Source organism: Trachemys scripta, chromosome 10, assembly GCF_013100865.1.
Source record: "Trachemys scripta elegans isolate TJP31775 chromosome 10, CAS_Tse_1.0, whole genome shotgun sequence".
Taxonomy (NCBI): domain Eukaryota; kingdom Metazoa; phylum Chordata; order Testudines; family Emydidae; genus Trachemys; species Trachemys scripta.
The window spans coordinates 39,866,697-39,889,444 of NC_048307.1; the positions used below are offsets into that span (position 1 = coordinate 39,866,697).

The window sequence follows — 22,748 nt, forward strand, 5'->3', positions numbered from 1 at the left end:
TGTGGTAACTATGGAGACTACAGGCCCGCCTTGAGAGGAGGCTATGCAGGAGGGGTGTGTGTGTGTGTGAATATTTGACAGTCAAGAAAATGAGTTTGCCCAAAAAACAAGCAGGACTTTTGAAAGTTTGCGGATTCTGCAAAATACAGTTCAAAATTTAAGCCACACTGGACAAATTCATGTCCTCTGGGATCTCCAACCATCCAGGTTTTTATTCCAACCAGCAAATAATTGTTAAAATCCACTGATTTGCATTGGCTCTTAAGCAAAATAAGCAGTCATGGGATAAGAGGGAATGTTCTCTCATGGATTGGTAACTGGTTAAAAGATAAGAAACAAAGGGTAGGACTAAATGGTCAGTTTTCAGAATGGAGAGAGGTAAATAGAGGTGTCCCCCAGGGATCTGTACTGGGCCCAGTCCTATTTAACATATTCATAAACAATCTGGAAAAAGGGGTAAACATTGTGGTGTCAAAATTTGCAGATGATACAAAACTACTCAAGATAGTTAAGTCCCAGGCAGACTGTGAAGAGCTGCAAAAGGATCTCACAAAACTGGGTGACTGGGCAACAAAATGGCAGATGAAATTTAATGTTGATAAATGCAAAGTAATGCAGATTAGAAAACATAATCCTAACTATACATATACAATGATGGGGTCTAAATTAGCTGTTACCACTCTAGAAGAGATCCTGGGGTCATTGTGGATAGTTCTCTGAAATCATCTACGCAATGTGCAGCGGCAGTCAAAAAAGCGAACAGAATGTTGGGAATCGTCAAGAAAGGGATAGATAATAAGACAGAAAATATCAGATTGCCTCTGTATAAATCCATGGTATGCCCACACCTTGAATACTGCATGCAGATGTGGTCGCCCTAGCTCAGAAAAGATATATTGGAATTGGAAAAGGTTCAAAAAGGGCAACAAAAATGATTAGGGGTATAGAACGGCTTCCGTATGAGGAGGGATTAATAAGACTGGGACTTTTCAGCTAGGAAAAGAGGCGACTAAGTGGGGATATGATAGAGGTCTATAAAATCATGAGTGGTATAGAGAAAGTAAATAAGGAAGTGTTATTTACTCCTTCTCATAATACAAGAACAAGGGGCCACCAAATGAAATTAGTAAGTAGCAGGTTTAAAACAAACACAAGAAAGTATTTTTTCACACAACGCACTGTCAACCTCTGGAACACCTTGCCAGAGGGTGTTGTGAAGGCCAGTACTATAATGGGGTTCAAAAGGGAGCTAGATAAATTCATGAAAGATAGGTTGTCAAGGCTGTATCCCCACTTTGAACTTTAGGGTACAAATGTAGGGGCCTGCATGAAAACTTCTAAGCTTAACTACCAGCTTAGCTCTAGTCCCGCTGCCACCATTCCCAATGGATTACCTCCCTGGGAAGCCTTGAAAAACCTTCACCAATTCCCTGGTGAATACAGATCCAAACCCCTTGGATCTTAAAACAAGGAGAAATTAACCATCCCCCCTCCTTCCTCCCACCAACTTCTGGTGAATACAGATCCAACCCCCTTGGATCTAAAACAAGGAGAAATTAACCATTCCCCTCCTTCCTCCCACCAATTCCTGGTGAATCAAGATCCAAACCCCTTGGATCTTAAAACAAGGAAAAATCAATCAGGTTCTTAAAAAGAAGGCTTTTAATTAAAGAAAAGGGTAAAAATCATCTCTGTAAAATCAGTATGGAAATTAACCTTACAGGGTAATCAAACTTAAAGAGCTCAGAGGACTCCCCTCTAGTCTTAGGTTCAAAGTACAGCAAACAAAGATAAACACTCTAGTAAAAGGTACATTTACAAGTTGAGAAAGCAAAGGAAAACTAACACGCCTTGCCTGGCTATTTACTTACAAGTTTGAAATAGGAGAGACTTGTTTAGAAAGATGGGGAGAACCTGGATTGATGTCTGGTCCCTCTCAGTCCCGAGAGCGAACGCACTCCCAAACAAAGAACACAAACAAAAGCCTTTCCCCCCCCCAGATTTGAAAGTATCTTGTCCCCTTATTGGTCCTTTAGGTCAGATGCCAGCCAGGTTACCTGAGCTTCTTAACCCTTTACAGGGAAAAGGATTTTGGAGTTTCTGGCCAGGAGGGATTTTATAGTACTGTACACAGGACAGCTGTTACCCTTCCCTTTATAGTTATGACATAGGTCCATCAATGGCTATTAGCCAGGATGGGCAGAAATGGTGTCCCTAGCCTCTGTTTGCCAGAAGCTGGGATTGGGTGACAGGGCATGGATCACTTGATGATAACCTGTCATTGGCCACTGTCAGAGGACAGGATACTGGGCTTGATGGACCTTTGGTCTGACCCAGTATGGACATTCTTATGTTCTTATTGCATGGAGAATTCTCACCTGCCCTAGACTTTAGTATGAGCTAGGACATTGAAGTGTTTCAGATGCAATATTAAGCAGTGTACATTTAATAAAGTTATTAAGTGCTGGTTGGATTAAAAGCCTGAACTATTGGATGTCACCAAGGAGCAAAAAAGAGAGTCCCTGTAATAAGCAATGACCTGACACACTCCTGGAAATTCTTACTTTTTGAGGCTGTAAATCTCACTATTAAGGACAACTGACCCTTGGTATCTCTGTGGGCACCTGTAGTGGGGTGGCTACCCCATTCTCTGAGATTATGGGCTGCGGAAGGCCAGTGGGCCTGCGCAGACACACAGCCAATGAGAGAAGGGCTTACTGGCAGCCAATCAGGGCCCAGGTTGGAGACAGCCAATCAGGGCCAGGCTCAGCCCTATAAAAAGCTTCCCTGGGAGACAGCAGGCAGTCTGTCCCAGGCCTTTGAGTGGGGAAGGTCTATCTCCAAATTGGGAGACTAGCACTGTGGACAGCGCAGTGCTGGCCAGGCTCAGGGAGCAGAGGGGAGCTCTAGCCTGAGGCCTGCCAGGCTGCAGGCCCTGAGTGGAAGGGCCTAGCGGTGCAAGGGGCCGTAGGGGAAGCGGACAGATGAGGGGAGAGTAGGAGGACAGCGAGGCTGCCGCCAGAGGGTCCCCGGGTCCCCCCCCACCCCTTTGCAGTACATCTAGCCATTGGCCTTAGGGAGAGGCCAGTACAGACCATGCCAGATCCCTGATGGGAGGGATTAGACTTTGGGGGGTGTGGTTGACTACGGTGGCTGGATGAGGAGACTGCTGATTGACCTCCCCCTGGAAGGGGGTGTGGAAAGACAAAGGGGCACTGCCAGGGGGCAGTGGTCCCAAAGAGGAGGCTGCGAGTTGGTGAGTGACGTGAGCTCAGACATGCCAACCGAGAGCGAGATGTGTGCTCCACTGGACTGAGCTAATTCACAGAGCAACCAGTAGGAGGCGCCATGGTGGTGAGTCCCAACCCCGTTACAGCACCACTGCCTAGATTAAGGCAAACACCAGATAGGGTTGCCAAATTTCTAATTCCAGAAAACTGAGCACCCTTGCGCTGCCCTGCCTCTTCCCTGAGGCCCGGCCCTGCCCCATTCACTCCATCCCCCCTCCCTCTGTCACTTGCTCTCCCCAACCCTCTCTCGCGTGGTTATTTTCACTGCAAGGCTCAAACAGGCATATTTATTGTTTTGACAGATGTGTTATGCTATGTTCAGGTTTTATTTGTTACAGGATGCTAAAGCTGGCAGCAAAATAATCAAAAAAGGTAATTTAAAAAAAAATGGATTTCACAAAGGTTTTCATGATTCTTTCCCTCCCCTCTTCCCATTTTTCATAACCAGCTCCATGTTTTTTGTTCCCTAGAGTTATTGTAATTTTATCTGTGGAATTAGGACCACACATTATCACAGCTGCAATGGGTCCATTAAAGGCCCACTCCTGAAGCCCAAATACAAATCCATAGAGCACAACCATAGAAATGCACATCTGTCCAGACACCTAGATAAATAAATCTATAGAAACTGATGCCCACCCCTATCTGCAGATACACCCGTGTATTCATGTGTACACATCTAGCATGCACTAACACATATGCTTCCACATTATTGAATGTTACAATTGTTGTTTAGTGCCTAGAGACCCCAACTAAGATCAGGGTTCTGGGGTGGTAGGTGCTGGACATACACTTAAAAAGAGAGTCTGCAACAAAGAGTTTATAATGTAGCTAGACAAAAGTGGGGAGAAATGTGATACATTGGCCCTTCTGCAATTCCTAGTCAACAACATTCACTTTTTAAGAAATAATACATTTTTTCTAGAGCTCCTGTCTCTTTTAAAAACTTATGAAATGAATACACACATTTTGTCATCAATTTTTTTGTGTGCAAGCCAGCAAAAGGAATAAAAATCAAAGAGTTAGGCTGCAAATTTTATACACACATGCGGCAATACACACACCTCCCTACGCAAAGACACATAGTCTCTTACACACATCTTGCATGCATGCACACACTTGCCTACACAGACACACTTTTTTGTACACTTTTCCAGGGGTTGCCTAAATCACCCAGCTGGGAAGGGAGGAGGGTGGGCTGGAGGGGAAAAGGTGGGGGTAGAGGAGAGAGGATGAGGAGGGAAAGAGGCCAAGGATGAAAGCAGGATGGGAGTGAGAGGGGGCAGTGAAGGAGAGAGGCCGGGGGTGTGTGGGGGGTATGTGGGATGGATGGGGATGCAGGGGGAAGCAGAAGGCTACCGGTGTATGAGGATGTGGGGGGACACAGGGATGTATAGGGACATAATAGGAGTGCAGCACTGGTGAGGAACATGGGGGTAGCAGCTCTGGGAGGTGGAGAGGATGGGTGGGAGAGCACTGAAAGGGGTACAGGCCTGGGATAGGTAGGTTTGGGGGACAGGATGGGACGGGGGAGGGATGCAGTGAGGGGGGAGGGGATGGGGAAGGATGCAGTGAGGGGGATGGGAGTGCAAGGGGGTTGGGTCACGAAGGGATGCAGTGATGGGGGTGTGGGGATGGGACCGGGAGGGATGCAGTGAGCGGGATGGGGGTGTAGCCCCATTCCCAGCACTTGGAGATGGTGATACACATACCTCGAACTCCTGGATGCCGGCGATGGGGTGACAGACAGATTGTGGTTCGCCACAGGGCACGCAGCGCAACTTGAGCCTAGCCACACAAAGAGGAGAAGAGGGCTGGGCAGCAGTGAGAGAGGCATGTGCCACATGACCCCTCAACAGCCACCTGCTGAGCGCTTGCGAGTTGTGCTAGTTCCTCCACTGCCCTGACCCAGCCAATGGGAGCTGCGCCTGCGGGTGGGGGGGGGGGGGGGCGGACAGCATGTGGACCCCCCTGGCTGCCCCTAAGACTAGGAGCTGGACATGCTGGCTGCTTCCTGACTCAGGAGCCGCACAGCGTGGCAGCTAGCAGAGAGCATGTCAGTCCTGCTATGCGGCACGGTGGCGCTGCCAACTGAACAGCCAACGGCTCAGTCAGTGGTGCTGACCGGAGCCGCCAGGATCCCTTTTTGACTGGGTGTTCCAGTCCAAATCCAGACATCTGGTCACCCTAACCCCACATGAGGCCCATTGCCCTCCCCCCATGCTGGACCTCTGGCCTCATGCCATAGGATGGGCACCCCCGAAAGAGCTGTTTGTTGGGCCCACTGCCAGCCCTCTGCCCGGAGCACTGCTCCTGCTGTGTGCTCAGGCTGGGGCCTGTCCCAGAAGAGGGATGACTTAATCTCCACCCAGTGCTCTGCGGGTGTGGGTAGGGGTGGGTGGAGCCTTAGGGCAGCACTCCAGCAGAACGAAGCCATGACAAGCAGCAGGTTGGGGATCCTATTGGGCAGGTGTTGGCCTTGTTTCCATAGAATTTAACCCCTTCTCTACAATGGGGTTAAGGCTGGGGGTGAGTGGGTCCTTTGATTGATAGGTTTGTATCAATTTCAGTGTCAGAGCCAGCCTCCACCTGACCATCCAATCAGGACCCTCTGCCAGTGCAACCCCGCACATCCATGCTACAGAAACGCCCTGATTCTCTTCCCACGGCCCAGCTTCCCCCCACCCCAGCCTCCCCATCCCATGGAAAAGCAGAGAGTGACAGCTGAGGAGCGGCTGCTGCCTCACACCAGTGCTGAGAACCTGAGGCTGGAGTCTGTCCCCATAGGGCTGTTTCAGGAAACAAGGAATGGGGGAGGGGGTGTCAGCCACAGTCGTGGGAGGGGGGGGCATGGGTGACCCCAGGGGATGATTTGGCAACTGAGAAAAACCTTCCCCACCCACAGCCTAAATCCCCTGTGCTGGGCTCCTAGTGGATGCTACTCACCCCACACCCCAGGGGCTGCCCTTGGGGATCCCCTCCCCTCTCATTAGATTTGACAATGATCACCCCAAAGGGAAATCTCCCTCCCAAGGGCTTTCCCCCCCAATCCCCATCCTTGCTGGTCAGTGCCAGCCTTCAGAAGGGGTCCCCGCAGCACAGCGAGAGAGGAGCTCCTGGAGAGATGCCATCCTGCTGCTGCCTTTGGGAAGGTCGAAGGGAGGCCTCCCCATGGCAGATGGAGCTGTTCTGCAGCTGATGAAGCAAACCTCCTTAGGAAGAAAACCTTCCTCCTCCCCTGCTCTGCAGCCAGTACTGTTCTTGGTGCCCACATGACGTAGAAAACCAGGAAGTGCTACTGCACCAGCATCCCTGCCTGGAAGGAGACAGACCAGATCCACTGGCAAGGGCTACAAAGGGATCAGCTGGCATTGCAGAGGAGACACAAAGCAGATGGAGACACCCCCTGCTCCAGCCTGGGAAGGATTCTCTCCAGGGGAGGGGATTGGATCAGGGTGGTGGGGAGCGAGCCCTTAATGTTGTTCTGTGATGGCTCACCTCGGATTAGCAATGATTTCTGATCTAAGGCTTAAGAATTGCCCTTGGCCTGGTATCGAAAAGCTATGGTGTTGCTATTTGGCATTTGACTGTCAAGTGTTTTGTCTTTATTTATGGTGTTGATGGGGCTTTGAAATCACCCAGAAGCCCTGCTGGCTAGCTACAAAAGCTGTGTTTGAGTGTAGAAAGCAAGCAAGCAAGGACTATGTTCTGTTACCCCTCTGGCCTGCAAAGGCCCCCTGAAGGAGCCATCGCGTGACTGGATTTCTCAGATTCGGAGTCGCTTGTAAAAACTTGATTCTTTTTTATGCAGCATCTTGAAGCATTCTTGGTATCATTTTTTCCCCTGCTCCTAAACAGCTTGGGTGTGCAGGAATTTTTACATTAACCTGCAGGTAAGAATGGCACCCACTTGCAAGATTCAAAGAATCAAGCAGGACTGTATGGCCGTGCTTTGAGCTAATTGGATATTGATGTTCGTGGGGAGTGAGCTAATCATTTGTTCAGACTGAGGCACTAGGAACAGAATGCTGCCCTGGGGACTCCCACCAGCCAGCTTACCAGCAGAGTGTGCAGGGGGAAGGGGTGGAGAGATTACTGAAAGGCTTAGGAGGTAAACTGGACCATGTTCAGCCAGTCTGGATATCAAGCTCTTCCACTGGGGGACTTTGACCGTTTCCAGCAGTCCAGCATTGGAGTCTATGGATCTCAGAAGAGCTTATTTTCCTTTGGGCATGTGCAAGACCCATGGGACCAGGTCCCGCAAATGAAAGGTGAATACAGGACAGGGGAGCAAGGTTTCCTTCTCTGCTGGCCCAAGCATCATTAGTCACCTTGGTGGTTATAACCCCTGCAAACACTGGCCTCTTCCTTATGCAGGGTGCAGCTCCATGACTGCGCTAGCGTTACTCCTGACTTGCACTGGGCTGAGCAGAATAAGGCCCTATGGGTGTTTCATTTGGGGATTCAAGGGTTGGAAGAGTCCAAGATGGAGGCAGGCTGGAGGAGTCCAGTCTGGGGATCGTTTCCTGTGGCCCTCAGTGAATGCTATTAGGCGTATGGATGTTCACTGATCATGAGCAAGAGACCCCAGGCCAGATGCTGCTCTGTGTTGTGCTGGTGTCAATCTGGAGTCGCTGCACTGACTTCAGTGGATTGAGGCTGATGTAACAGAGCAGACTGAAGCTGAGGCAGCCCCTTCTGTCTCTGGGGCGGTTTCCAGCTTATGGCATTCCCCTCAAGGACAATGCTGCTGAAGGACACCGGGGCAGAGCTCTGTGACCATGGTCATTGGGTGGATCCATGAGTTGCCTACGAGATCCCAGCATTGGTTTCTGTGGTTTGCTGCAGGTGTGTCTTGAAACAAGGGAAAGGCCATGGGCCTGAGAACAAGCTGTGGGCGATGCTGAGGGACTGGGGAGCTGCTGCTCTCTCCAAATTCATTCCCTGCCCCTCTCTTTCTCTCCTACAGGTTCCTCCCAGGGCTGGCTGTCATGGATTTGCCATGGGATTGTCACTTCTTTGGCCTTCCTGCTGATGGTCATCACCTTCCCCATCTCTGGATGGTTTGTCTTGAAAGTAAGTGGGAAATAATGCCTGGTCCTTCCCCCTAAATCCAGGTGGTGGTGGGAGGGGGAGAGTCTGAGGAAAGGCAAAGATGCCCTTTTCACTGCTTGGAGTGTCCTTAAGCAGCTACATGCTCACTGCATTGTGTACTGCTGCAGCCTCTCCAGTGGGCACCTATGGCATAAAAGCCAACTGATGGGAGCGGCAGCATTCTCTCCACCTCAGGCCAACCCCTTTGTGCTGCCGATAAGACCCAGCTCTCCAGACTAGAGCCAACCCACCAGCTAGTCCATAGCGAGTCTAACATCAGGAGTTCCTGTAGCGCAAAGGCTGCCACTGGTGCACACAGTGCTCTCTCTGCATTTCTAGGGCACCTTTCCCCTGAGGAACAGAAAGGGCTTTGTAATCATCATGAATGAAGCCTGGCAATGCTCCAGGTGTGAATGCAAGAGGCTCTCCTGGGGGACTGGAAGGGTGGAGAGTCTTTATTTTCTACTATTAAAATTTGTGTAAATGTATATTCAAGGTAAATGCAGCTGCAGACTACTGGCAAGTTGTCAGTGCATCCTGTGGCATCTCAAAGTTGGGGATCCCCTGGTCTTGAGAGGTGCTGCATACCCTTGACTCCTGTTGACTCCAGTGGGAGTTGGAGGAGCTCAGCTTGCCTGTAGTGTGTATCATCTGGCCATGGGATTCTGCTCAGCTTACCGAGTACTGAGTTTACATCTGGGATCAAGCAAACATCTGGGGTCACCTGTCAGAGAAGGGTATACCTTGCAGGTGGGGCCAAATGACTTTTAGAGATCTCAGTAGTTTTTCATTTTCTCCCAGTTGATTCGAATGTAATGAATCATGGCCAGATGCAGCAGAGCCCATGGTTGTCCTTGGGGATTGAACCCACGAGCTCCACACCAGAAGCACAAACCCTTACTGTTGGTGCAAAAGGATGAGCTCCATTAGCTATGTCGTGGGGCTCTTATGTTTGCCAGAGCCAACCACTAGAGGGAGCACTGTGCATTAAACCCGGGCATTGTAGGGACAGAGAAATGACTTCTTAAACTGCCCAATGTGTATTTTTCCTCCTGCCTATTTGGTTTAAATGTTTCTTTTCCAGATAGTCCCTGCCTATTCCGCTTGGGCCGGATCCGAGCCCCCCAGGAGCCAGGCATGGTCCTGCTGTTGCCGTTCATAGATCACTGGCAACTAGTAGACTTGAGGACAAGAGCCTTTAATGTGCCACCGTGTAAGGTGAGCTACATCCATTTCTAAGGTGGAGGATTTGCTATGTGATGGGGCAGCTTCTCCAATGAGCCTGGTCATCCATTGCAACCCTCTTGAAGAGATCAGGGTATAGACCTTTGCAAACTTTCCTAGTGAAAGCCACATGTTGAATCTTGCCTGCTTTGGGCTTTCATTCCAGTTGTAAAATTGTAGTACAGATTCACAAACCTTTTAGATGAACTGAGGCCAAATATCATGAGATCGCAGGCCAGGTTTTCCTTCCGCACAGCCTTCCAGGGGGCATGCTGAGCTAAGATTTTCAAAAGCAACCAGTGGTTCTGGGTGCCTGAATTTGTGGGTGTCCAAGGTAAGTGCTTCTCCAAAAGTGCTGACCATCCACCTGTGAAAATCAGGTCCTTTTCAGGTATCTCCAGGTAGGCACCCACAATCACTACTCTTGTAGAACTTGGCTGTGATTTAGACCAGCCCAACCTTGGTGGTTTGGGCCAGGTTGGTGTTTATTCCAACCCAAAATGAAATGGGGGCAGGGGGGTTGAGCCATGGACAAAAGACAAATGTAGACGAAAGACTCATCGACAAAAAAATATTAGTTGCAAATCCGTGTGATCTGAAACTGAGATGATGTTGTTAATGTGCCCTTCTGCCACGTGGAGCCAGCAGCAACCAGGGCTGGGTTCAATATCTAGGAGTTCCTTTCCATCAATGCAACACAGAACTGGCTTGAGCCCCCACCCCATAACCTGGGAAAATTACGCACCTGAGAGGCAATAGTTCCGCACTCGCAAGCACAGAGTTTGAGTGTTAATGAAAGGAGGGAAGTCACCCAATTAATTAATTAATGTCACAGGGCTCTGGCATTCGAGCCCCTGGCTTAACAAGGTCCTTTCAGCTGTGGGTGACCCCCCTCATTTGGGACAGGTTAAGCAAAGTTCTGTTCCCTTTTATTCATACAATAATGACAACATTGGTAACAGCATTTCACTGCCCCTACATTCAGTACTAAAATGATTTGTAACCCAACACCAGCCAAAGTTGATTACTTTGAGCAACACACCACTCTATGTGCTTGATATCTAAGCAGAGCAGGCGAAAACTGTATTTACATGAACACACCTAAAGTCTCTCCCCCTCCCAGCTAGCTGTCAGGGAAGAATTCATTGAGACCCTGCTTACATCGATGATAATAATAATCATGTTCTTTATGACAGTGTCTAAGAGCCAGCCAAGAATGGGGCCCCATTGTGCAAGAAGTGGACAACCACAGAGTACCAGATGGCCCCTGCATCTGTGATCTTACAATCTAGATAGACAAGACAGAGACAGGGTGAGGGAGGAGGTAGAACTTGTTTCCCCCCCCCCCCCCAATTGGGGCTGGGTGACCCTGTGAGGGCATAGCGTTTGGGTCTGGACAAGTACCTTAAAGTTGATTCAGATACTGACCCAAGGCAGCAAAATTCAGCCAGAAGGCTCATGCTGACAGGTTGCCTGGTGAAATCTTGAGTACTTCTGGTGTCTGCTTGGGGTGGAAACTACACAAGAGGAGCCCTTAGCACAGTCTCTTGGTTACATTGGCATCTGGTTCCAGAAGGACCAAGAAGTGCCATCAGTAAGGCCCTACCAAATTCACAGTCTATTCTGGTCAATTTCATGGCCATAGGATTTAAAAAATCATAAATTTCATGATTTCAGCTATTTAAATCTGAAATTTCTCGGTGTTGTAATTGTAGGGGTCCTGACCCAAAAAAGGAGTTTGTGGGGGTGGGGTGGTGGTGTCACAAGGTTATTGTAGGGGGGGTTGCAGTACTACTACCCTTATTTCTATGCTACTTCTGGCAGTGGTGCTGCCTTCAGAGCTGGGCAGCTGTAGAGCGGTGGCTTCTGGCCAGAAGCCCAGCTCTGAAGGCAGAGCCATCACAGCAGCAGCACAGAAGTAAGAATGGCACAGTATGGTATTGCCACCTTTACTTCTGCGCTGCTGCCTTCAGAGCTGGGTACTTGGCCAACAGCTGCAGCTCTCCAGCCACCCAGCTCTGAAGGCAGCACAGAAGTAAGAGTGGTAATACTGTGACCCCCGTAAAATAACCTTGTAACCTCCCTGCAACTCCCTTTTGTGTCAGGACCCCTCAATTTGAGAAACACAGGTCTCCCCCATGAAATCTGTATAGAATAGGATAAAAGCACACAAAAGACCAGATTTCACGGGGGGAGACCAGATTTTATGGTCTGTGACGCATTTTTCATGGCCGTGAACTTGGTAGGGCCCTAGCCATGATGCATGAAATGAAGAAGGAGTTAACTCATTTGGGTTTTTGTAACTCTATAAATAAGGTTTGGTTTGACATTTGTGGAGGTTTGTTTGTGAGGTTTTCCTACATTTTGTTTTGCCTGTTTAAATGAATTGAGGAAGCCCCACTGGTCAGGAATCAGAGTTTGGGGGATAGCAGTCCAGATCTTCCAAGGTATGTGGGCACCTAACTTCTATTGAATCAGGCCCTCTTTGTTAATGCTGCTGTTCACAGCTGACCTCCAAGGATGGAGCCGTGATCAGCCGTGGGGGCTGATATCCAGTTCCGGGTGTGGGATCCAGTGCTGTCTGTCATGATGGTGAAGGATCTGAATGCAGCCACCCGAATGATGGCCCAAAACGCCATGACCAAGACCCTGCTGAAGAAGGACCTGAGGGAGATCCAGATGGAAAAGCTGCGGATTGGGGACCAGCTCCTGGTGAGGGGTTTGCTTATGACCTTGGGCTCTGCTCCTGTGCTGTGACATGGGAAGTGAAGCACCCCATTGCAGTCTGTGTCTCACCAGCTGCAGGACCTGAATCCCTAATTCTCTAGGTATGTAACACACGGAAATAATGACCAAGGAGGGAAACTATAGCTGCTGCACTCTGAGTCTACCCCCAAGGGACTATGTGGATTCTCAAGGTTTCACTGTGTCTCAGAGCCAGAGGTGTGCTGGGGTGTGCAGGATGCAGGATAGGGTGGAGATGCAGTCTGGGGTCATTACACGTGCACAGGAGAGAGGCAGGCAGAATGCCTCAGGGGGAATCAAGGGAAGGGCTACCAGGTGTAAAGAGGATAAGGCAGATACACAGAGGACACCTCAGGACTACAAGGAGGGAATGGAGCATGCTCTGGGGGCCTCTCTTGTTCCATGCAGCCTGCTCAGCCAGAGCTCAGAGAGGAAGGGATTCTTTCCATGCTCCATTATAGTCTGTTGCTTTGCGCTTACCCAGATCTGACTGGGATGTTTTTGCTTCTTGCTTTGCTGCTTGCCTTTTAGCTTGAAATCAATGACATGACCAAGTCTTGGGGCCTGGAAGTGGATCGGGTTGAGCTGATTTTGGAGGCAGTGCTGCAACCCTCCCAAGAGAGTCTGTCCGGACATCTGACCATGACACCCCTGATCTCTGGGTTTGCACTAGATAGCACCATTCATCAGCTGGCTGCTCACTTCTTTAGCAACAGCATGGCGGTGGCAGCAGCAGCTAGTCATGAGACAGGTAACCAGCCTGGCTGCACCTCCCTCTCCCACGCCTGCTACGTGCTCTGCTTTCTTCCTCAGGAAGACAAAACAAGAAGTCCTTGCTTGGCTTTTAAACAGCCAGGATGTCTATAGGCATCAATGGATGAATCTGGCTCTCAGACCCCAGTGGGACAGACCATGTCTGTTGTGGCAAAGTTTTGCCAAAAGTGACCGTAGAGCAGCAGCTGAGAGTCATGGCAAACTCCCATTGTGAGAGGAGGAATGTAACTGGTATCTCTGATGCTGCTATGCAGTGAGTGTTGCCAAATGTCTCTTCCATGGTCAACAGGACAGGAAGAAGAGATTAAATGAAGACTGTCTATTTCAGTACTTCTCAAACCCTTGCCATAGTATATGGGCACCTCACAATCTATTGTATTTAGCTGCACAGCCCCCATCAGAGGTTGGGCAGTGCTATTATCCCCAGTATACAGAGGCACAGACAGGTTAAGAGACTCTTGGGCTGACAGTTAACTTCATCCCAATCAGCCTGGTGCCCCCGATCCCATCTTTACACCTTTGTCCCCAGCAGACAGCGTGGTGACAGTGAATGAGGCAGAACCACCAGCTCCTACCATCACCACCACCACCACCAGTAGCAGCAGCAGGAGGAAACCTAGCCCTGAGGAGTTGCTGTCAGCTGTGGAGCTGTTCCTGTCTGAGTCCTTGGTTGGTGCAGTTGGAGCTTCCTACCAGTTCAACATCATACTTCTGAGTGGTGCCTGGAGCACCTACTTCATAGATCTCACTGCAGGTCACTGCCATTTATTCTCCCTGTGTCTGGGAGGCACTTTGGTGGGTGAGGACTTTGAGCTGTGTTGTGTGTGGGTGCAAGCATGTGCATGCTCTTTATTTTCCACACACAGAGCTGAACTCATTAGTAGAGGTGGTTGGAAAATGCGGACTTGGGGGAATTCCTTGGAAAAATTAAACTTTTCAGTGAATAATTGAAATATTTTTGGTTCTGAAATGGTGCCACTTGGGAGCTGTAGTTTGGCGGGGAGGGGGAGAGGCACCCCAGTTTCTTCTCTAACACAAGCTCTTGGTAATATTCGTTCTCTGCGAAGGTGTGTAGCACCCCATTGGTCAGCCAGAACTCGCAACCAGGACAGCCTGGGTATAATCAAGGAGGCTCCCTGCTCTGCTGTGTAAACAGAAACAGGACTCTGAGCAGGAGATGGGACTAGAAACAATCCAGGTTGCAAGGGGTGGTGATATCTCTCTCTCCTAGGCTCCAGAAGCTGAACCTGACCAGGCTCAGAGACTTTGTGTCGGGGGTTTGGGCGCTGGCAGCCCAGTTCAGTGGTTAGAACTGGGCTGAGGGGGCAAAGGGTCAGAGCCCGAGTCAGGAACCAGGAAGAGGACATGGGCTGGAGCACAATCCATCACAGCTGGGGGCCCAGCATTGAGCAGCCAGCGACCTGCTGCTGAGCTTAAAAACAGGCCTACTGACTCTTTTCAGGCAGCCCTAGCAGAACCCATCAATCAGCCTGGAGAGTACTCAGGCCCAGTGGGAGGTGCCTGGTTCTGACACCTTGCTGGGAGATCTTTGAGCTGAGGAGTTGTGAGCCAGGGTCTGAGGTGAGATCTTATTAAAGGAGACAAATTTACTCTGCTTAGCTTGTTTTTTGGCTTGCACTTGTCCAGATCCTTTATGAGGAATGTTTTGATACCAACTGGGGAATATAAGATAGAGCTAACCTGCAGTGTCACATCCAGCCACAAAAGGGTGCACAGGGATGGCACATAGCTTTACATTTCCCATGATACCACACTGTTCCATGACCATGCCTTGCATGGCAATGATGCATCATGGGAGATGAAATCCAGCCTGGCTGGCACAGGAAGAATAGGAGCATGAAGCACCTGAACTACATACAACTCCTATCAGGCACCGCAGCAGCATTTCCAAATAAAAGTATTTTGGTTTTGCAGCTGAAAATATTCCAGTTTTTGGGCACTTGGTGGTTCAACAAAAAATCAGTTCTCTGTGGAGAGCAAAAACCCAATATTCCTTCAAAAAAAAATTTAGATGGAAAATTTTACATACAGAAATATGTCTCCTGCCCATCTCCATAACGAGCAGTGACGGTGGTGTGGGATTGCTAGTTGTTGTCCACCTCTAGTCCAAGGTGGCAGGAAGACCGCTCCCCTCCAATGTCTGCTTAGCCTAAAGCACATTGTCTGGGTGATCTCCACTTCCTAGCTGATGGGCAGCCATGTTGCTCAGTAACCCACCAGCATCCTAGACATTAACTGGCACCTTTGTTGGTGCCCTCAGCAGAGAGGGTGTGGAGGAGGACATCCCTTCCCATCTGGGATGCTACTGGAGCAGTGTAGGGAGAAGCTTGCCCTACTGCTGGAGGGAGGGGACTGTCCCCTTTCACCAGCGTTAAATTCACTTCATTAAACAAACCAAACACAAAGGGCCTCTGGCTTCCCCAAAGTGTTAGATGTAAAACCCTGGTACTGATCCCCACTCTCATATATCCATGCCCTGCAGGCAGTGGGCGGATTGGCCTTGGGGACGCTCAGCGCAACCCTGATGTGATTCTGGAGATGACGGAAAATGACCTGCAGTCTTTCTTCTCAGGTGAACTTCATCCTCTGAGTGCCTACATGAGCGGGAGGTTGCGTGTCAAGGGCGACCTGAGTGTTGCCCTGAAACTGGAGGAGCTCTTCAAGGCAATGAAACAACATAGAGAAAGAGAATGTGTGTGTGAGTGTGCGCACGCATGTGTGAGAAGGCAGGAGAAGCGAAGAGTCTGGCAGGGGAACCATCTGATTGTGAAGGGTGTGAGGATTCAAGCTCTTCTATTCTCTATTTCATGCTCTGGGGAATTGATCAGTGCTCAGGGAAGCAGGAAGACAGGATCAAAGGATCTTTGATGGGATCCCCGGGGTGAATCCTGGGACCATGGGACCACTGTACCCCCTTAACTCTCCAGCCTGGGCTGTCTCTCACAATGCTTTGCTAATGACAAGTAGCAAACTCCTCTAGGTGCTGTGATCACTCAGCACAACTGCATGTGGAAACCCCACACGCAGACAGATTGCATGAATGCTCCCAGAGCCACTCATGAATCACAGAGAAAGGCACTAGCCGAATCCCCCCAGCTCCCAGCACTGTAATTCAAGAATATATTCAAGACGAGCAGTGCAAGTTTATTAATTGGTTTGTCACTTCAATGGAAAGTGGATATACACCAGCCTTTGCAAACCTGAGCAGATTTACCAAACACTTCAAGCAAATTCACTGGTAAAGATAAACGATAAAAGAAGTTTATTGACTACAAAAAATAGATTTTAAGTGATAAGCTAGGGTTACCATATTTTGAGTGTCCAAAAAGAGGAGACTCCACGGGGCCCCGGCCCTGCCCCCAGCCCCGCCCATGCCCCAACTCTGCCCCTTCCCCAAAGTCCCCGCCCCAACTCCGCCCCCTCCCCTGCTTCCCGCGAACATTTGATTTGCGGGAAGCCTGAAGCATGTAAGGGGGTGGGGTGGGGGGAGGAGGCGCGGCCCAGTCTGGCCCCCCCGGCATCTCCAGCCTGGGTCGGCTCGGGCCCTGGGGTCCCGGCCCTGGGGTCCCAGCCCCCGGCTGAGCACCGCCACCCCCGGCCCAGCACCGCCGGCCCCCGGCCCCGCACCCCCAGCTCAGCACCGCCAGTCCAGCCCTGGCCCCCAGCTCGGCCTCGGCCCCCAGCCCAGCACCGCCGGCCCCGCATGTCCTGATTTTCCCGGACATGTCCGGCTTTTTGGGATTTCCCCCCGGACAGGGATTTGAAGCCCAAAAAGCCGGACATGTCCTAGATAAGCAAAAAGTCAGAGTTAGTTACCAAAATAAAATATAAGCATGCAGTCTAAACTCTCAACTCTATTAGACTGGGTATTATCTAGATTAAGCAGTTTTTCTCACCCCCCTGGATATTGCAGTTCATAGTACACAGGTTTCACCCTTGAAACCTTGGCCAGTCTCCTCTGTTGCAGTCTTCAGTCTCCTGAGCATCCTTGCTGCTTGCAGCATAGGTGGGGGAAGGAGAAAAGGCCAAGCATGTGGCCCTGTGTTCTGTTTTATACCCTTAGTCCATGTGCTTGGAGAACACAAGTCCAGGCATGTCTGGTGGGCATTGCTGACAAGGTTAAGCAATTCCACTGGTATAGCCTTACGCAGGTGAGTCATTGCATTGTAGCTCCCTTGCTAGACAATGGCTGTTGATGGTTGTTCGACACCTGCCCAGACATTGGTTATCCCCCTGGTTATTGTCTCTGGAGAGCTAGTATCTGGGAGCTTCCCAAACCCACAGCATATTTTAGTGACAATCATACAACACAATTCTCATAACTTCATATGCACCAATGATATATATATATTTAGATGGAACAGTGGGTTTCAGCAGATCATAACCTTTCCCATGATACCTTACATGGCATGCTTTATATGCAATATCACAATTATATACAAAATGATTAATATGTGGGTTATAGGACACTCTCCTGGGGTGTAGAGTGTGACACCTGCTAAACAGGAGTGCCCTGGGGGAGCGCAGAATGATAGTGCCAAGAGGTCACACTGAGAACCCAGCAAAATCCACTTGGCACAATGCTTTGACGATGGAGGTTGTGTACCAGTAGGTCAGGCCTAAGCAAACTTCCGAAGGGAAGTGGTGGATTCTGCAGCTCTCAGTCCCATCTCAACAAGCCCAGAAGCCTTCCTGGAAGATGTGGTTTAGCCAAGCACAAATTGTTGGGATCAGCACAGGTGTACCTAGGTGAATTCTCTGGCCTGTGCTATGCAGGAGGTCTAATGGTCCCTTCTGGGCTTACAATCTATGAATCAGCTCAAGAAAAGGAAAAACATCAGGTGAAAGGCTTGATGCATAGCTGGGTTTCAACCCAGGCTTTTGTTTTTATGGATGCACATGTTAGTACAGAACCTCCCCACACCATTGGAATTTGTGTTACTCCCTAATTGAAGTCTAGAAGAGTTTCGTATCCCCTGAATGGGGACATTTGGGCAACTAAACCCTTAAAATCCCATCCATCTTGCTGGGCATCTTGACCTGTCAAGTGAATTCCATTGAGTGACATTTGGTTCCTGTCAACAAAAGATAAATCACTCCCTTCCAGCAGGAGAGGTGGAATTGCAGTGCTCCAGGACTGCAGCTAGTCATCTAACTACTTGATTTGTTGGTGCAAAGGGATGTTTAGGTCTTGTCCACATGGAACATTACTGCAAGGCATGCCGAGGTGTGACTCTACAGCACACTAGCTTGCCAAAGTGCAGCATCCCTATGTGGACATTGCTACGGCGCATTAAAAATCCCAGAATGTGCGTAGATTCACACCCTGGCTTGCCATGCAGTAACTTCCACATAGACAAGCCCTGTTCTCTAACTGCTGATTTTTGCACCCGTGATTTGCAAGTGAAAAATGGTGCCTTTGAAAACAAAAGCATTTCTAAAACTTTGGGCCACAGAATCTATACAGGAGGGGCAGAGAAGGAGATTTTGGGAATGTCCTAGACTAAGGATCCCTAGAAGTTCTTGAACTTCCCTGTACATGTTGTTAGAATTCAGTGGTTGGTCTAATTTGTGCTTCAAAGTGATTTGCATGCTTTTGATTAGCTATATATGTGGGTGTGTATATGTGTATATGTACATATATTTATTTTGTAAGTTCCTCTAAATTAATTCTTGATCTACAATAAACATGTTACATATACCTAACTATCTGAGTGTGGTGGTCCAATCATTTGTATACATTAAGAGGATAAAGCACTGGGCTGGGACTCAGGAGATCTGGGTTTTACTTCTGGCTCTGCCACTGATTTGCAGGTGTCCTTGGGCAAGTCACTTTGCCTCTCTGCCTCAGTTTTCCCATCTGTAGAATAGGGATAGTGATACTGCCCTCCTTTGTGAAGTGCTTTGAGATCTACATGTAAAAAGCCCTACATGAGAGCTTGGGATTACTAATGAACACTTTTTGTGGTATCTGTAGCTATGTAACTTTGGTGTACTGTGGCTTTAAATTTCTCTAGCTCTGCTGTCTGCCAAGATGTGTTGCAGAGCTCATGCAGCATGCTGGAAGCAGGAGATCCCCACTCTCTCTCTGCACACTTTCTCAGGAGAACAATCATTTGTTTTTTGTTGTTTCCTGTGATCTAAAATAAATGTTCAGCCTGAAAATATGGAGATTACAAAGAGCTCTGGAGGCCAGGGGCCAGATCCTCGGGTGCTGTGAATCAGCATAACTTCAGGGAAGTAAACAGAGGGGACCTTCAAGCTCCATCTTGTGAGGTGCTGATCCCTGCCTCTGCATGTGCTTTGAGATTGTAGGGCCTAGGACAGGGGTCTCAAACTCAAATGACCACGAGGGCCACATGAGGACTAGTACATTGGCACAAGGGCCGCATGACTGACACCTCCCCACGCTGCCCTCAGCCCTGCCCCCACTCCACCCCTTCCATGAGGCTCTGCCTCTTCCCATCCCTTTCCTGCCCCCATTCCAACCCCTTCCCTGAAATCCCCACCCCAACTCTGCCCCCTCCCTGCCCCCAGGGGGAGCAGGAGGGATGTGGCAGGGGCTCAGGGCAGGGGGTTGGGGTTCAGGGTGTGCAGGGGGCTCAGGGCAGGGGGTCGGGGTGCAGGAGGGTTGGGGGTGCAACAGGGGCTCAGGGCAGGGGGCAGAGTGCAGGGGGGTGCAGGGTGTGGCAGGGGGTTCAGGGCAGGGGGTCGTTGTGCGGGGTGCGGCGGGGGCTCTGGGCAGTGGGTTGGGATGCAAGAGAGGTGTGGCAGGGGGTTCAGGGCAGGGGATCAGGGTGCAGGAGGCGTGTGGGGTATGGCAGGGGGTTGGGGTGCAGGAGGGGTGCAGCAGGGGGCTCAGGGCAGTGGGTTGGGGTGCAGGACGGGTGCGGGGTGTGGCAGGGGGCTCAGGGCAGGGGGTTGGGGTGCAGGGTATGTCAGGGGGTTGGGGTGTGGCAGGGGGCTCAGGGCAGTGGGTTGGGGTGCAGGAGGAGTTCAGGGGGCAAGCTCTGGCCTGGCGCACACTGGGGGCAGGGCAAGCTCCCTGCCTGCCCTGCCCTGCCCCTGCCCCTGCGCAGCTCTGGGAAGTGAACATGGGGAAGGGAGGGGCGCAGGGTCTGTGTATTGCTGTTGCTTCAGACACTGCCCCCAGCAGCTCCCATTGGCTGGGAATGGGTAACTGCGGCCAATGGGAGCTGCGGGGGGCAGTGCCTGAAGCAACAGCAATACACAGACCCTGTGCCCCTCCCTTCCCCACATTCCAGTCTCTTGTGAGGGCAGGACAGACAGGCAGGCAGGGAGCCTGCCCTTCCCCTGGTCCGCGTCGGGCTGGAGCCCCTCTATGTAAACGCTGGGGGACCGCGAGGAGCTCGCGGGCTGCAGAAAATCACCCCGCGGGCCGCATGTGGCATGCATGCCGTGTGTTTGAGACCCCTGGTCTAGGACGATGGGGCCCAACGTGGTTGACCTCTGGGCACTTATACAGTAGAAATGTTTATTAATAATTAATGTGCTGTACACCAAGGATAGATGACTCCATTCTCCTGGCACCAAATCCTTTTAAAAGCTACAGGAAGATGAGGACTTGTCTACCATCCAACGCTGAGACAACCTCAAGGGCAAGCTAGGCCTGCTGCAGACCACTCAGCTGGCAGCTGACACAGCTATAAGCCTCCTGGTTCCATACCAGTGTCATGGCCAGGGGTGAGGCAAAAGCGACAAAGGAAACACACCCACCGTTCCTATAGAGCATGTCTTGCTCTAATCTATGATGTGAGTATATCCTGGGCAGGGCTGGCAGGTTCCCTAGCCAGGAACCTGATTGTTGCCTTAAGCACCGATCTTTGAGCAGCACAAAACCACCGGAGGCAAACTCTATAATCCTTAGTCAAGCAAAGAGCCCAGTGCCTTGATCAGGAGTTTTGCTATATAAGGAAAGTGCACTTTGGCCCATAACAATTCATTACAAAGCTGCAATAAACAAGGAGGTGCCCTTTTACTGGTGTTTTCAGGCCTGATCTCCTACAATCCCTTCTGCTGGCCCCGCTCTCTGTAAATAACCATCCTGTCCTAAAACAAGCTTTAGATTTCTTTTAAATAGCAGGCTAAAGCCCTACTGTGGCTGAAAGCAAAACTGCAATAGAGTAAGAGATTTATTCCCCTCCCCACCCCCCCCTTGGGCCAAGATAGGCTAGTGTTAATCAGGAGTACCCACAAATGTTGATGGAGCTGGTCTGATGACACTGACGTAACAGATCAGGAATCTGGCCCAGTGAGATAAAAGACCTAGCTCTGCTCCTGAGCCATGTGCTAAGGGGAGGTGAGGATTTCATTGGCACACATAGCAGCATTAGGCACCCAGCACAGCTGTTATTGTGTGGCGAATTCCGTGCATGATTGAATCCCAGTCAGTGGGTGGGCCTCAGCGCCTGCCCCTTGTCATACATCTCCAGTGACCCTGGTAGCAGCCATGAAATGATGACGTATGTTTGCATCTTAGGTCATCTCTTGTATGGTGCTTATGAATCACAAAAGATGAAGCAGAAAAGATGCCACAGAAATAAACAGTGCCATGGAAAACACATCAGCCCCTTTGTATCATTCCAACCGCACACAGGAGCTTAGGTTGTTCTATCCCACCCCCTTCAAGTCCCTCCCTCCCGCCCCGCCCGCAGAGAAGACATGTTGGGGTGTGACTGGAACACTACTGCCATCCTCATCTGGTACACTGGCCCCTTGGGGGCTGCTGCAGTGGGGTGCTGCAATCAGGTGTAGTGGAATCAGTAGGGTTACCATATTTGAACACTGAAAAAAGAGGACACTCCACAGCCCCCACCCCTGCCCCAACTCCACCCCTTCCCCACCCCCATTCCCAGGGGCGGCTCTATGTTTTTTGCAGCCCCAAGCAATGCAGTCAGGTGACCTTTGGCAGCATGCCTATGGGCGGTCTGTGGTCACGCGGATTAGGCGGCGTTTCTGCGGGTGATCTGCCGGTCCTGCGGCTTCGGCGTACCCGCCGCCGAATTGCTGCCGAAACCGCGGGACCGGTGGATCTCACAGCGACCGGCAGGCCGTCCCCCGTGGCTTGCCACCCCAGGCATGCACTTGCTGCGCTGGTGCCTGGAGCCACCCCTGCCCATTCCAACCTCTTCCCCAAAGTCCCCGCTCCAACTCCGCCCCTTCCCTGCTCCCATTCCAACCTCTTCCCCAAAGTCCCCACCCCAACTCCGCCACCTCCCTGCCCCCATTCCAACACCTTCCCCAAAGTCCCCGCCCCAAGTCCGCCCCCTCCCTTCCCCATTGGACCCCTTCCCCAAATCCCCGCCCCGGCTCTGCCTCCTCCCCTGAGCACGTCACATTCCCCCTCCTACCCCCTGCCTCCCAGCCACCCCAAACAGCCGCCTCCTCCCCAAGTTTCCCGGCTCCTGCTGCTCTCCAGCCCGTGTGCCCCCGGCTGGGTGCTTCCCCCGCGCAGCAGCAGCCAGAGCTGGGGGGCGGGAAGTTGCTTCGGGCCCTGGGCCTGCCCCCGAGCCTGAGCTGGGCATCCCAGCCCAAACGTGCTCCCACCTGCGAGGCTGCATCCCAGCCGCGGGCTCCCTC

At 50.8% G+C, this 22,748-nt stretch overlaps 1 protein-coding gene across 1 annotated transcript; it reads left to right on the top strand.

Annotated features, from left to right (window-relative positions):
- The first annotated feature begins 6,567 nt into the window (after nt 1–6,567).
- On the top strand, nt 6,568–16,359 carry STOML1 (stomatin like 1). The gene is given in 9 exon segments (XM_034784764.1): nt 6,568–7,561; nt 8,260–8,370; nt 8,522–8,533; nt 9,469–9,602; nt 12,116–12,145; nt 12,147–12,320; nt 12,885–13,076; nt 13,617–13,881; nt 15,631–16,359. Coding segments are annotated over 9 exon segments (1,452 nt in total). The 5' UTR covers nt 6,568–7,413; the 3' UTR covers nt 16,017–16,359.
- Nucleotides 16,360–22,748: the final 6,389 nt, after the last annotated feature.